Raw genomic sequence first — 12,930 nt, 5'->3', positions numbered from 1 at the left:
CCACCCACATTTCAAGTCCCTTTTCCTCCCTGCACGGTTTACCTGCATCTTTTTCAGATTGGGGAAGTCTCCAGGTGAGATCTGATGCTCCCGTTCAATCCGGGCATAAATCTCCCCCAGACTGTTCACAAGCTCCTTCTTCTTGTTGTCTTTACCAAACACCGATGGCATTTCCTTCTTCAGGGAGCTAATGATGTACGCATGAACCTGCCACAAAGACAATACAATGAAATAACCTCTCTTCATTTTAATACTGTGATTACCGTACACACTGCATCCTATCTGTCGGTCAGATAACGCATCACAGGAGCACACATTACTGTATAGGAGATGTGAGGTTTCCCATATTCTTTTAAAAAAATAAATAAATAAATATGTTCTTCAAACAAAAATATTCTTATTGGCGTCTTCCTCAAGGAAAACTCCCTTTAATTACCACAGATTTTTGTTTTTTGGGCAATTGTTGCTGAAGGCAATGTTCTTTTGAGGATTTTCTAAAGCCTTGAGTATCAGTGGCACTATGCAGCAGAGTGGAGCAGTAACTAGTTCAAGCACTAAACTGATCTCGCCGGGAGACCTGGAGTCAAAACACCTTTTACTGCAATGACGACACCATGCCCTTTGCTGCTCTGATGTGTAGGTGCAAAAAAAAAAAAAATAAAAAATCTTTAAATATGCAAATATCCGATACACATATTATGGCATATAAAGGAGAGCTTCACCACACTGGGGAATGGATCTGCTCCATCACACATTAAGTACACCCCAGACATCACCGGAGGGAGTTTCCTCTTGGACAGAACACTACTTGTTTTTACAAAAATTAGGCTTTAGGCTCCTTCCAAAGGGAACTGACTTCTGAGGATGCAGTGCCATGAGTCTTCATTCACAACAACCATGAGGGGCAGGGTTTACCCCACTATTTTTATTATCCCCCCTGCCCCGCTTCCACCATCACAATGATGATCTTAGCAGGAGCCAGTGGACCATGGCTCCCTCTGGATCTCAGAGTCTAGCTGATAAGGGTCTTTTTTTGCAATGGCTGAGACTTCCTCTCACTCCAATCCCCATCACCACCCCATAAAGAAGAGTCTAGCATGGTAATCAAAATGTGCAGAGCACTCTACTGGTATGACTTGTATCAATGGTTTATCCAGCATTGTACAGTGAAATCCAATCATGAGAACACACCATTTATCAAAGACATATTTCCTTAGAAGCAGGGTATTGTTTGAACTTGGTTAGGGCATGCATTAACACACTATTACAAGTACCAAGCTATATGGGAGGTTCACTGATTTTCACAATTTCTGAAGTAAGGCATGCCTGATTAACCATCTGACACTCAAGATGCTGCTGGCAGAGTAGGAAAGTAGTAACTGCCACCAGAGATTAGAAATAATTTTTAAAAATGGGCTCACTAGTTCTAACACTCAAAACTCGCCAGCTTGCATTGCATTATGTGGTCAGAAATCAGGCCATTCTGACCCTCTACCATCCACGTGTGATACTGCTTGTGCAAAGTGGCGCATGCTACTGGAATTACACAAATCTTATTTCTTTACATAAACTGTTTTTCACCTAAGCACTTTGGCAGCATGTGCAAGGGGCAGCTATAAACAGGAGGAGGGAGGATACGCTAGCATAGATAGCTGAAAGATATTAGGAAAGGAGCATGTGAAATATGAGGCTGAGGCTGGACAGGGGAGGGAGCTTGTCCTGATACTAAGGGAGGCCAGGTACCAAGAAGTATGGAGCAGAGCTTGCAGATGGACAAGTGACAGAAACATGTAATCCACAACTGAAAGGGCTTGAACAATAAGGAAAGAAGCTGAAGCTGTGATTTACATAGCCGATATGCGGATTGCAAACGAGAGGAGCAAAGTATGAAAAGATGGATAATCTAACCACCTGCAGCAGAGTGAAGGAAGTGAGGAGGAAAACGTGAAAAATCCATCTGACCAAACCAGAGGGAATCGCCCCCCAGAAAACAAGCAAGCTGGCAGGTTTCTACAGCAAAACTCCATAAGAGTTTGCAACAAAATTCACTTGAGGTTGCTATTACACAAACCCTGTGGGTATCAATTCTCATTTGCGCTAAAGTTTCTCAAATATTTTTATTAAGTACAAATGTAATATGGGCAAGCTGACCACATCAAGCTGCAAGGACTTTTCCAAGCCAAGATCCCTCCTCAGTGGCCCAATTTATATGAAAGAATAAAGATGAAAGATTTGCAGGCTTGCTAGAAAAGGGGCAGGAGGAGCTACAAGATCAACAGCTCCATGGAGGTGTTAGCATGTGATTGGTTGGGCATACAAGGAAGCAGACTGTAAATCATTTACACAAACCTAATTAGGACTGGAAGAGCAGCCACTCACAATACAATGGACTCAGCTACTAAACCATGTGCATATCCATGTGTCAGTCCTATCATATCTGATCTTGCAATGCCACTGAAAGTGGCTTTTAAAGGGAATTCAAACATTTCCCATGATTTCTTAGGCCAGGGGCAGGAAGGAGGTGTGGGCCTGTGGGGGAGTTTGTTTGTTTTGGGGGGGGGGGGGTTCTGCAGCAAACATCTACTACTTTGAAATCCTTAAAATGCTCGCTATTGAAGCAGCCGTTGTGAATTTATCAAAAGTGTGTATTGGAGCAAATAAACGAAGTATAGAGAATCAGAAAAAGCGGGATGCTCAGGATGAAAAATTTCAGTGAGATGGAAGAGAAAATTAAAATCGTTGAGAGTGAACATCACCATGTTACTCAACAAGAGTCAGTGTTAAAAAAAAAAAAAAAAAGTGGAAAATATTGAGAACAATCTTCACAGTTTAAATATAAGGGTTCTTAATTTCCCGGTCATTCCCCAAATGCCTGCGATTGATTTATTTAAGAAATACCCAGGGGGAGAACAAAATGGCGTCTTGAAGGAAGGACGCGTTGAGATGAGCTCCTGATCGCTGTGTAGTAATTATTGCCTTTGACCGAATATGCCACACACCAAAAGAAAGGGGAAGGTAAGGGAGGGAACCTCGACCCCCCTGAAGCCTACCCCGGTTCAGACAACGATCCGTGAGTTCTATGCCGCGACGGGGGTAAGCCCAGGAGAGTCGGCATTAGTGCGGGAGGAGGAGCAAGCCTCTGCACTTCGACGAACCATCATTAAGCCCTGGTGCACCGATTACTCCTTCCCCCCCTGCCCATGTCGGAGCGTGCGGGTCAGCTGAATCCCCGGAGCCGAAGTTGCTTCAGGTGGGGGAAGTTTGAGGGAGGCCCAACCGCCAGAGACACGGGGCAATTTCAGGACGGAGAAGTTTTATCCGTCCTGAAAGAAATAAACATCGGGATTTTAAGTGGTGTAGGCAGTGCTCTGCCAGGAAACACCATTATTGGAAGGAGTTCGACCGACCAGACCGAGCTGGCAGAAACAACGCGGGACTCACCGGTAAATATTATTGGAATTACCTTAACAAAAAAGCCTGAAATAGTGACAATGGATGTGTTGTGGAATGCAGTTTCTGCGATTGAAAAGGCAATTGTTTCTTTAACAAATTCTATTTCAGGCTTTCAAGATCGGCCATGAATGCTCCCCCAGGAAAGCCCCGGGACTTAAACACATCCCGGGGCTTTGCGTGCGCCGGCAGCCTATGCAACATAGGTTCGGCGCGTGCAGGGGGAGCTTGGGGCAGGTTTTCGGGGGGGTACGCGCGTACCCCTTTGAAAATCTGCCCCTTTGCCTTTAAATCTTAAAGGCTTACTACCTTCCACAAAAGAAACTGGAAGAAGGCCAGGAGAAGGTGGAACCCCAAGCACAGATGAACATCACAGATCTGTTAGAATTATCAATTGAGGACACAGTCTCAACAAGAGGAATCCTATTTGTATCTTTTGCTTTTATTACAGAGAAAAACACCGTGATGAGATATTTTTCAGTTCTTTTACAAAAAAAACAATTATGATCAAAGTATAAGGTTGTTTCCTGATATCACCCGGTCGACACAGGAAAGGAGGAAAAGGTTTATTGAAATGAGGATGGAAGCATTAGTTATTTGCTCTAAATTTGTACTTCGTTACCCTTGTAAATGCGTAGTAAGATACCTTGATTCTGTTTATGTTTTTTTCGAACCTTCTCAACTCCGTTTTTTCATTGACTCCCACTCAAATGCAGCGTTAACAGTATAGTAGGCTTAATGTAGGCATCTCTCAGCCGCCGTCGTTTCTTTTTCCCTTTTTCCTAATATTGGTTCGCTCAAAATTTGTTTAGTATTTGCCCCCTTGAATTCTTATTATAAAGATGGAATTCACATATTATTAAATATCTGATTGAAGATGTTATGTTGGGATTATTTTTATGTAAATGTGATACATCTGTTTTTTTCCATTCACAAATATTTTGTGTAATTAAATTAAAAATGCAATAAAGAAAAAATTTAAAAAAAAAGAAATTCTTAAAATGCTAAGAATCCTAAAGCAGCATAGGATAAACAGAGGATAGCAAAGAATGGTAATGACAGCACTGGGGAGCTTTCACTGAGTGAAGGTTGCAGCTCAGGACAGCAGCGATATGGCTGCACTGGATGGCATGGGTAACCTGCACAGAAAAGCAATTGCAATCCTAAATGAGACTGGAGGTTGGGTTCTGTATAGGAATTTGATCTACTCTGGATAAATGCACGTAAAATGACTGCTGGGCAGAGTAGATGGGCCTTTTGGTCTTTATCTGCATCATTCACTATGTTACCTTACGTTGCTTACTTTGCATCTCCATGTTACATTGGGCAAATCTTTGTGCCTCATATTGAAGGGCCATTCTATTCCTTGCCCTCTTTGGAGGTAACCACGTTAGTTCAGCTGACTCAGTTTCTACACGATGGATATCAAATATCCCAGAACCCTTTCCAAAAGTAGGGGGGGTGATAATTCCAGCATTGTAAGAGCTGCCAGCTAGGTACAAGTTTTGACTTGCAAGTCATACTGACACTTGTTGGTAAAATATTGCTGTTGTAGACATTCTGGGATTTCTCCTGTTTCTGCCAACACAAATGCTTAGAAATGAGAACTTAAAGCCATTAGGACTGGTTCAGACTTGACGTTAAATTGTAGCTCTGTGTCATGGCTGAATTGCTACTGACATGGCACTGTGACAAAAAAAAAATAAAATCACCAGGTTAAAAGCCCCTACGTTACTGTAGTATCATTAAGAAAGCAGGATTGTAAAATATTATAAATACACACTATCATTTGAATGAAAAACACATTCAAATGCTGAAGAAACCTTGGCAGTCTCTGCAAAACCCTTAAGCTGCAAATAGGACCTTGTTAAACCAGTTCCTGCACTATGCGCTCGCCGGCACAGACTTAGCATTAACTGGAGGGGTTTGTGAGCTATTGTACGGCTTGAAACTTGCAATCAGAACCGTAAAATGGATTTTGACGGTAAAGAGCATGCCCTTCAGGTTTCCTGTTTCCTGCTGGGGGTGGGAGGGGGTGGTGTTAAATTTCTCACAGTCTGAGTTACCGAAACGATTGATATTTCAGTCGGCAAGATTTTCTGTGCCTGGCCAGTTTGCAACCTGGTACTGCATAGAGAGCAATTACTATTGCTACAAGCAAGCCCTGCAGAGGAGCAGAGGGGGCTTGCTGACAGATTTACATTTACGACGTGTCCCAGCAAAATTTTGTTTTATTATTGCTTTCCGTTTCCAGTGTTGTGGGAGGATGAGAAGAATTGAGAAAGTGGAGTACTATAGTATGACCTAACACTAGAGTTCTGTTCCTTTGTCAGATTGACTCAAGGTCTCAATTATTCTGTTACCATAAATCAAACACAAACTACAGGACATTATGTATTTTGTGGTGAAATCTCACTTACTATAGGCATAAAGAATAGGATTTAAACAAGGCCAATAAGGTCTCATCATAGGCTAAAGTATAGAAATTTCCAGTAATGGGGTCCCCATGGGTGTCGAGTTATTGAGCTATAGTTAGGATGATTCACTGTCCAAAGATTAAGCAATCACTTCCTGGTACCTGTCACTTCAAATGTCATTTGAAATGACAGGTACCAGCGCACCCAGGATACTGTATAGGCGCTGTATAGCGCTCTATACAGTAAAATGGATTGCACTTCATGGACGCGGCTTGCATTTGCATGCCATTTAAATACTGTATCGAGCGGTATGTGATCCGAACTGTGCGCACGGCAAACGAGCGGGCGCCCGGCACTGCCGCACTTTTTCTACCGCGTCATTACTGTATCGGCCTGTTAGATTGTAAGCACTCTGGGGATAGGGAAATACCTAAATGTAATCCGCTTCGACGTGCTGAAAAAAAAAAGTGTGAAAAGCGTAATATAAATCTAAATAAATAAAAAATAAAAAGGTAGTTTTAGAACTCCAAACCTGGAGCATTCTAACTTCCTGGCCACTGGTGCACTGGAGATGGGATTTTCCCACATTCTGGTTTGTAACTCTTGAAGTATACCATGAACTGGAACAGCCACTGGCTCTGCTGAGATATCTGGAGCAGGCCAAAGACTCCTAGCACGTTTTCTCAACTTGTCCAGTAATCTAGAATAGGAGAAGCGAGGTTATCTGGCAGATAAACGTCCCAGTGGTTCAGGTAAGGGGATCAGAGATGCCAGTCAATCCTCTGATTCTAGGGGAGAAAGAACGTTAATCCAGGAGCCCAATGATGAAGCTGTTGAATGAGATGGGGTATATCCCTGGTGAACTTCCTCCGACTGGCTGGACTCTGCCACTATAGAGCTGCAAGGACCAGAATCACTTCTTGGGGATTCTGATGGATTATCCCTTGCATCAGGAGAAAGAGGAGTGACTCCTTATGGAAGTACATCTAATAATTTGGAAAGGAGTGGTTGGAGTGCCTTTCTTATCCTTAGCTACTAGGGAGGTAAAGAAAGTCTTCAACTCTGTTTCTTGGTCCAGTAAAGCATTCTTGTTTTGGAACACTCATGTTCACTCATTGAAAGATTGAGTGAGAGCCCCTTGGGTCTTGAAGCTTTTACAGCACTCCCACCACAGGGAAATTCTGATCTCAAGTAGTAGCCAGTTTTTCCCTACACTGTCACATTTGAAGTTGGCCCCTTTCATTCTACAGGGAAAGCCCTGAGAAAGGGTTTACATGTTTACAGGAAGCTCACTTTTATTAAACAAGAGATGGTAGAAACAAATGTCCTTCCCTTTAGGAAGAATGTTATCTAGCATGATACAAGTTTTTGCCAGTGAGATTAATTGATTATTACAGAACACTTGTTTGTTCTCTACTTGCAGAAATCTCTAGGAACAGTTCAAAAAGTTTGCCACCCTAGGAAGGCCAAAATCTGCCTTCCTGTTTGGGCCGGCACCTTGTGCCAGATGCAGGGGGCACCGTAAGTGCATGCTGGCTCATGGTCCCTCCATGCAGACATTGTGTGCCACTGTTGCTAGCAGCTCAGCCAAAGACGGGGCCATCTCAAGACATGAGGTGCCACTCTCCTTGGGCAAAGTAGGCAACTGTCTAGGGTGGGAGAGCCCTGGAATTTGCTCAAAAGGTGAACTGCTCAACAGCCCTGATTCTCTTTTGAGTCTATTTGTGATTAAGCTGTGAAAAGCTAATGAGAAAACCCAGGTATGCAAAATGGATGATCTAGCACATAGGACATATGGCCCAGCAATGAATGGTTTAATTTCAAGTTTTGCTTCATATTTTTGAAACAGTGCTTTCCGAGCCATCATCCATAGCTCGACTACCACCCTAGTTTTCCATATCTGTTTGCGTGCAGTAATAAGCAATATGCAATTGCCTCTTCCCACTTCCAAATATCAAGCTCTCTGGATCATAATCAAGATTAGCATAGTCATGCTTCCAAGTCTGAGCTGCAACTGCCTCACACAAGAGAACTGTGCCACTGAGGCGCTGCCCACTCTGGAGCTATCATACACGACTGCATTGTTTGCCTCAATACAAATAAATTATATGGAATGCCACCCATCTATTAAATCCCAAGTAATGACCACCTGAGCTATCCTAATTTGTTTTATTTTTTTGAAAAATAAAAAAAATAAAATAGTATTCTGACATCAAAGCTAGATGCCACCAGAATGCCATGATCACACTGCACCCGCTTCTCTCCATGGCATGGGGAGTGCTGGGTGAGACGGGAATGACAGGGCCCGCAGGCTGCACATATTTCTTGAATTTAAGGAGAAGGGTGAGTCTTCATGGGCAGATAGACCTGGCTCAGTTCTTTATGGAGGGTGGGGAAAAGGCCCTCAGGTCCACAAGGAATTTCTTTTTTTTTTTTTCTTTTTTTTTAAATTGTTTTCCCGGCACTTAACCAGCTATATTTTGTTAAGGAAAAGTTAGAGTGCATGTTCCTGGATAACTTTAACCTTGCTCTGAACCACATCCAGAATTAGTCAACTAATTTATTCAGCTAACTTTGAATATTGGAGTTAGCCGAATATGTTATCCGGCTAAGCTGACACCGCCCTGGAATACTTCCGATTTATCCGGATACATTTTATTCAGTTACAGAGGTCATATATTTAAATTTTGGGGTTTGTTGGCTGGACAAACCCTTTTGAATATGGCTCTCTGCGCAGAGTTCCAGAAGAGGGAGGGACTTTGCTCCACCCCTGTTTCAGGGAAGACCTTAAAATAGGCAACAGGAAAGGAGGAATCTGGCAGGGAGGGAGATACTGGAACAGACCAGGGGGAGCCTTGCAGAAAGACTGCCAGAAGGGCAGCGCCCCAACTAAGATAGGGGAATATCCTTACAAGGGAGGAGGGCCCGTTGGCTCCGAAGGGATGTGGTTTTGGTTTAGGGAAAAGGACATGAAAACCAGCATGACCTGAGTTAGATCTTACAGCCCAACATGTAACAAGAACCTGGACAGAACCAGGTGCTGTGTTTTGCCTTTGTATTCTGTCCTGAGACACCCTAGAGGTGTTGGGGTAAAAACAAGAGCAGGTAACATACAGACAACTGATAAGGAACAGGGAGGGACAGGTGCCTTCTACCCAGACCACGTCACCTGCTAAACTCAAGGTTCCCCAGCTAAAGTGAACTTCCCTTACGGCTCGATCCAGTAAGGCCGCGGTAAAAACAGTGAGGTAGTGTCAGGCGCACCCTTCCTCCCCGCACGCACAGTTCTCTTCACTAACTCCCCGATACTCTCCTCTAATCGCATGCAAATGCATGCCGCGGCTGTGAAGCGTTAGGGAAGGGTTATGCCCGCGCAACCCATTTTACTGTATAGGCGCTGTAACAGCGCCTATACAGTAACCTGGGTGCGCTGGTACCTGTCATTTCAAATGACATTTGAAATGACAGGCACCAGGAAGTGTAAAAAAGTTTAAAAAGTGTAAAAAACAAAAAACCTGTGTGTTATATAAAAAAATAAAACAATTTTAAATACCTGTCGGAGGGCCGTGGGTCCAGGCGGCCGGTGGGCGGCGGGCAGCCATCAGCGGCATCCGGTAGTCCCTTCTCCCTTCCTCCCTCCCTCCCCTGCCTGGATGAGCGCCAAAATCGCACGGGCGGGTCGGCAGCGGGGGGGGGGGGGGGCGGCAGCAGGATCCGGGAGCGGCGGGTAGGCAGCAGCGGGGTCTGGGGGGTCCGGGGCAGCGGCGGCGGGGGGGGGGGGGGGGGGGGGGGGGCGGGGGGGGGCGGCAGCAGGATCCGGGAGCGGCGGGTAGGCAGCAGCGGGGTCCGGGGGTGGCAGCGAGATCCGGGGAGCCAGCAGCGGCAGCATGTTCGATCGCGCAGGCAGGTAGGTGGCAAAGTAAAGATGGCCGCCTGCACGGGAAAATCGTGCAATTGGCCGCTGAAGACGTGACGTCACGACGTTTGGCGTCACGGGGTGTGACGTCACGTCTTCAGCGGCCAATTGCACGATTTTCCCGTGCAGGCGGCCATCTTTACTTTGCCACCTACCTGCCTGCGCGATCGAACATGCTGCCGCTGCTGGCTCCCCGGATCTCGCTGCCACCCCCGGACCCCGCTGCTGCCTACCCGCCGCTCCCGGATCCTGCTGCCGCCCCCCCGCTGCCGCTGCCCCGGACCCCCCGGACCCCGCTGCTGCCTACCCGCCGCTCCCGGATCCTGCTGCCGCCCCCCCCCCCCCCCCGCTGCCGACCCGCCCGTGCGATTTTGGCGCTCATCCAGGCAGGGGAGGAAGGGAGAAGGGACTACCGGATGCCGCTGATGGCTGCCTGCCGCCCACCGGGACCCACGGCCCTCCGACAGGTATTTAAAATTGTTTTATTTTTTTATATAACACACAGGTTTTTTGTTTTTTACACTTTTTACACTTACCATAGCAGGCCCGAGCCTTGCTACTTTTTCGTTTGTTTTTTTTTCCCCTGGCCCCGTCCGGTCTCCTGCAGCCCCGTCCGGTCCGGACGGGGCTGCAGGAGACCGGACGGGACCAGGGCGGGTAAGCAATGTTTTTACCCTACACTACACTACACTAACTCCTACTAGGGGGAGGCGGTAAACTAGCAGGTTAAGGCCGCGGCAGAACAGCGGGTTACGGAGGAGATAATATCAGCGCCCGTTACAGTATCGCAGGGGAATAGCTAATTCCTTCATTATACAGCTTTTTCGTTCATTTACATGCTGGGTGCGGAAAGGGTTATGCGTCTGTTTTCAGAAGCGATACGGACGCGTGAAACTGGACACTGTATCGCCGAACTGCCTTGCGCGTCCGAATTGTGCGCTACGAGCACGTTACAGACGGGCAATCCTCGAGCGGACGATACTGGATCGAGCTGTTAGTTAGGTACCTTCTGAGGGAAAGCTGTCCACAGGACTAGTAGTATAGAGGGTGTCTGGGGGTTGCGAGAAAAAAAACACAGTAAAAACTAGAGCAAAATATATAAAGGGGAAAAAGGTTAAAAATAGATATTTCCTTTTCCGGAAAACGCTGATCTCTCAAATAAATCTGGTATCATATACTCCACATAACTATGAACTGCTGAGTCAGTCATCCTATATAATTAGGTTATTCTCTGCCCATTTCTCTGATAGAAACCGACGCCATAAAAGATTACCTTTGCTAGCCGTGCCCTCTTGATTAAATCATTCAGCTTCCTCAGGGCAGCATTGCGTGGTAGACTCTGAATATCCCTGAACAGGTCCTGCTCTTCTGCTTCAAACAGTTTGCGGTTGTCGGGGATCAGTAGAGGGTGACCCCAGAAGGACCCAATATAGACTCGGATTACTTCGGGCGTGTTCACTATTTTCCCCAAGGACCACATCAGTGCACCATAGACTCGCATGAGCTGCTGGGTCTCAATCTGGTCAGCTTTGTTCAAGACCACACGCATCTTGTCCTCATGGTTCTTGAGGGCCTTGATGACCTCCGAAAACTCATCAGAAATGTCCAATTTGTGGGCATCAAAGAGGAGAACGATGCGGTCAACCCTTTCAGCAAACCATTCAAGGACTGCAGCAAAGTCATAACCTGGAGGGGAGGAGGAGAAGAAAATGCATATTTACTTAATTTTTAGTTTACTGGTGGACTGTACACGCCACATCTCAGGTACATCTTTCTGTGTTTGTGCCAGTGACAAGTACATAAGTAACAGTGATCTCCCACTAATGTGGTTTTCAGAATATCTACAATGAATATGCATGAAATATAGTGGATGTACTGCCTCTGACAATCTCTTTCATGAATGTTTATTATAGACAAGCCGTTAAGCCCGTAACAACGGGCTACATTAATTTTTTTTTCAGTTCACTTTCAGAAACGGCACTCTTCTACACACTTCTCCCTCACTCCCCCTTCCCCTCGCTCATTCACCTCGGTCACTCATCCTCCTATCCCTCGGTCACTCACCACCTTCCTCCACTCACCTCCCCTGCCCCCACTCAAACTCCCTTCCCTCAGTCTTACTCACCCTTTTCTCCCACTGCCTCCCTCCCCTCTCACTGAAATTCCCTTCCCTCACTCTCACCTTCCCCCTCATTCTCACTCCCACTCCCTCCCCAGTCACTCCCCACCCTCTCCCAATCCCATCCCGTCTCCTCTCAGTCACTATGCTATGTGACTCACTCCTTCCCCTGCGGCACGGCAAGTTGGTCAGAGCTCTCGATGTTCCGGCCGTCCCAACTCCCTCCCCCCAATACTCCTTGTCCATTCGTCCTCTTCCCTTTTCCTTCCATCCCCTCTCATCTTCCCTTTCCTTCCCCTTTCACCTCATCCACAATAGAATTTTTTTTTTCGGTCCGAGGTCTCCGGGGGGGGGTCTCTCCCTTGCACACGCCTCACCACCGGGCTCATTGCTGGCCCGCCCATAGCTCGCCGCCCCCGCTGCTCCTCCCCTTCGCTGCCTCCCAGCGCCATCTTTACGCTCCGCTGTGACCGACGTGCTCTCCTGCCCGCGCATGCACAGTAGAGCTGTTCTCTACTGCACATTTGCGGCACGTCAGTCAAGCTTCATTTATCTAGATAGAGATCCTGAAAACCAGACTGGTCAAGGATTCCCAAGGGCCTAGTTAAGGACCACTGATTTACAGCATTAGGGGGAAAAATAATCATTTGTGTATCAACAAAAGAGGTTGAGGCTGGACAACAGCAGTACTTGTTTTTCTAGACTACTACATTTGAGATTCTATGCTGGACTAGTCTCCCATTTTCCTACATAACTCCATATTGGGAGATTAAGATGAAACGGGCTTTCCGACATGCATTATTTGCAGAGACCTTTGTGAAAAGAGATGCTGGACATAATGTGAATAAAAACACCCTCCCTAGATTAAATATGGCCATGAACATGGAGATTCAGCTATAAAGGCATATCTTCCGAGACATACTACTAAGAAAAAACATTTTTATTCCCAGAAAGAGAAAGTTTGGAACAATGACAAAACTCAGAATGGTATCCAGTAAGATCATTAAAAAGAACAGAGTGTCGCTGAT

At 46.0% G+C, this 12,930-nt stretch overlaps 1 protein-coding gene across 2 annotated transcripts in view; it reads right to left on the bottom strand.

Annotated features, from left to right (window-relative positions):
- Window positions 1–12,930, bottom strand: part of EHD3 (EH domain containing 3) — a 187,148-nt gene that overhangs the window by 7,651 nt on the left and 166,567 nt on the right. For both annotated transcript variants that reach the window (XM_029593027.1, XM_029593026.1), the window contains exons 4-5: window positions 11,057–11,469; window positions 43–207 (exon numbers count right to left, since the gene is read on the bottom strand). In XM_029593027.1, coding sequence (XP_029448887.1) covers window positions 43–207; window positions 11,057–11,469 — 578 coding nt within the window. The remainder of the gene's footprint in view (window positions 1–42; window positions 208–11,056; window positions 11,470–12,930) is intronic.

This window comes from Rhinatrema bivittatum, chromosome 3 (assembly GCF_901001135.1).
Source record: "Rhinatrema bivittatum chromosome 3, aRhiBiv1.1, whole genome shotgun sequence".
In the NCBI taxonomy this organism is placed as follows: Eukaryota; Metazoa; Chordata; class Amphibia; order Gymnophiona; family Rhinatrematidae; genus Rhinatrema; species Rhinatrema bivittatum.
The sequence above is the reverse complement of the archived record's forward strand: the minus strand, read 5'-3'. Positions and strand labels throughout refer to the sequence as shown.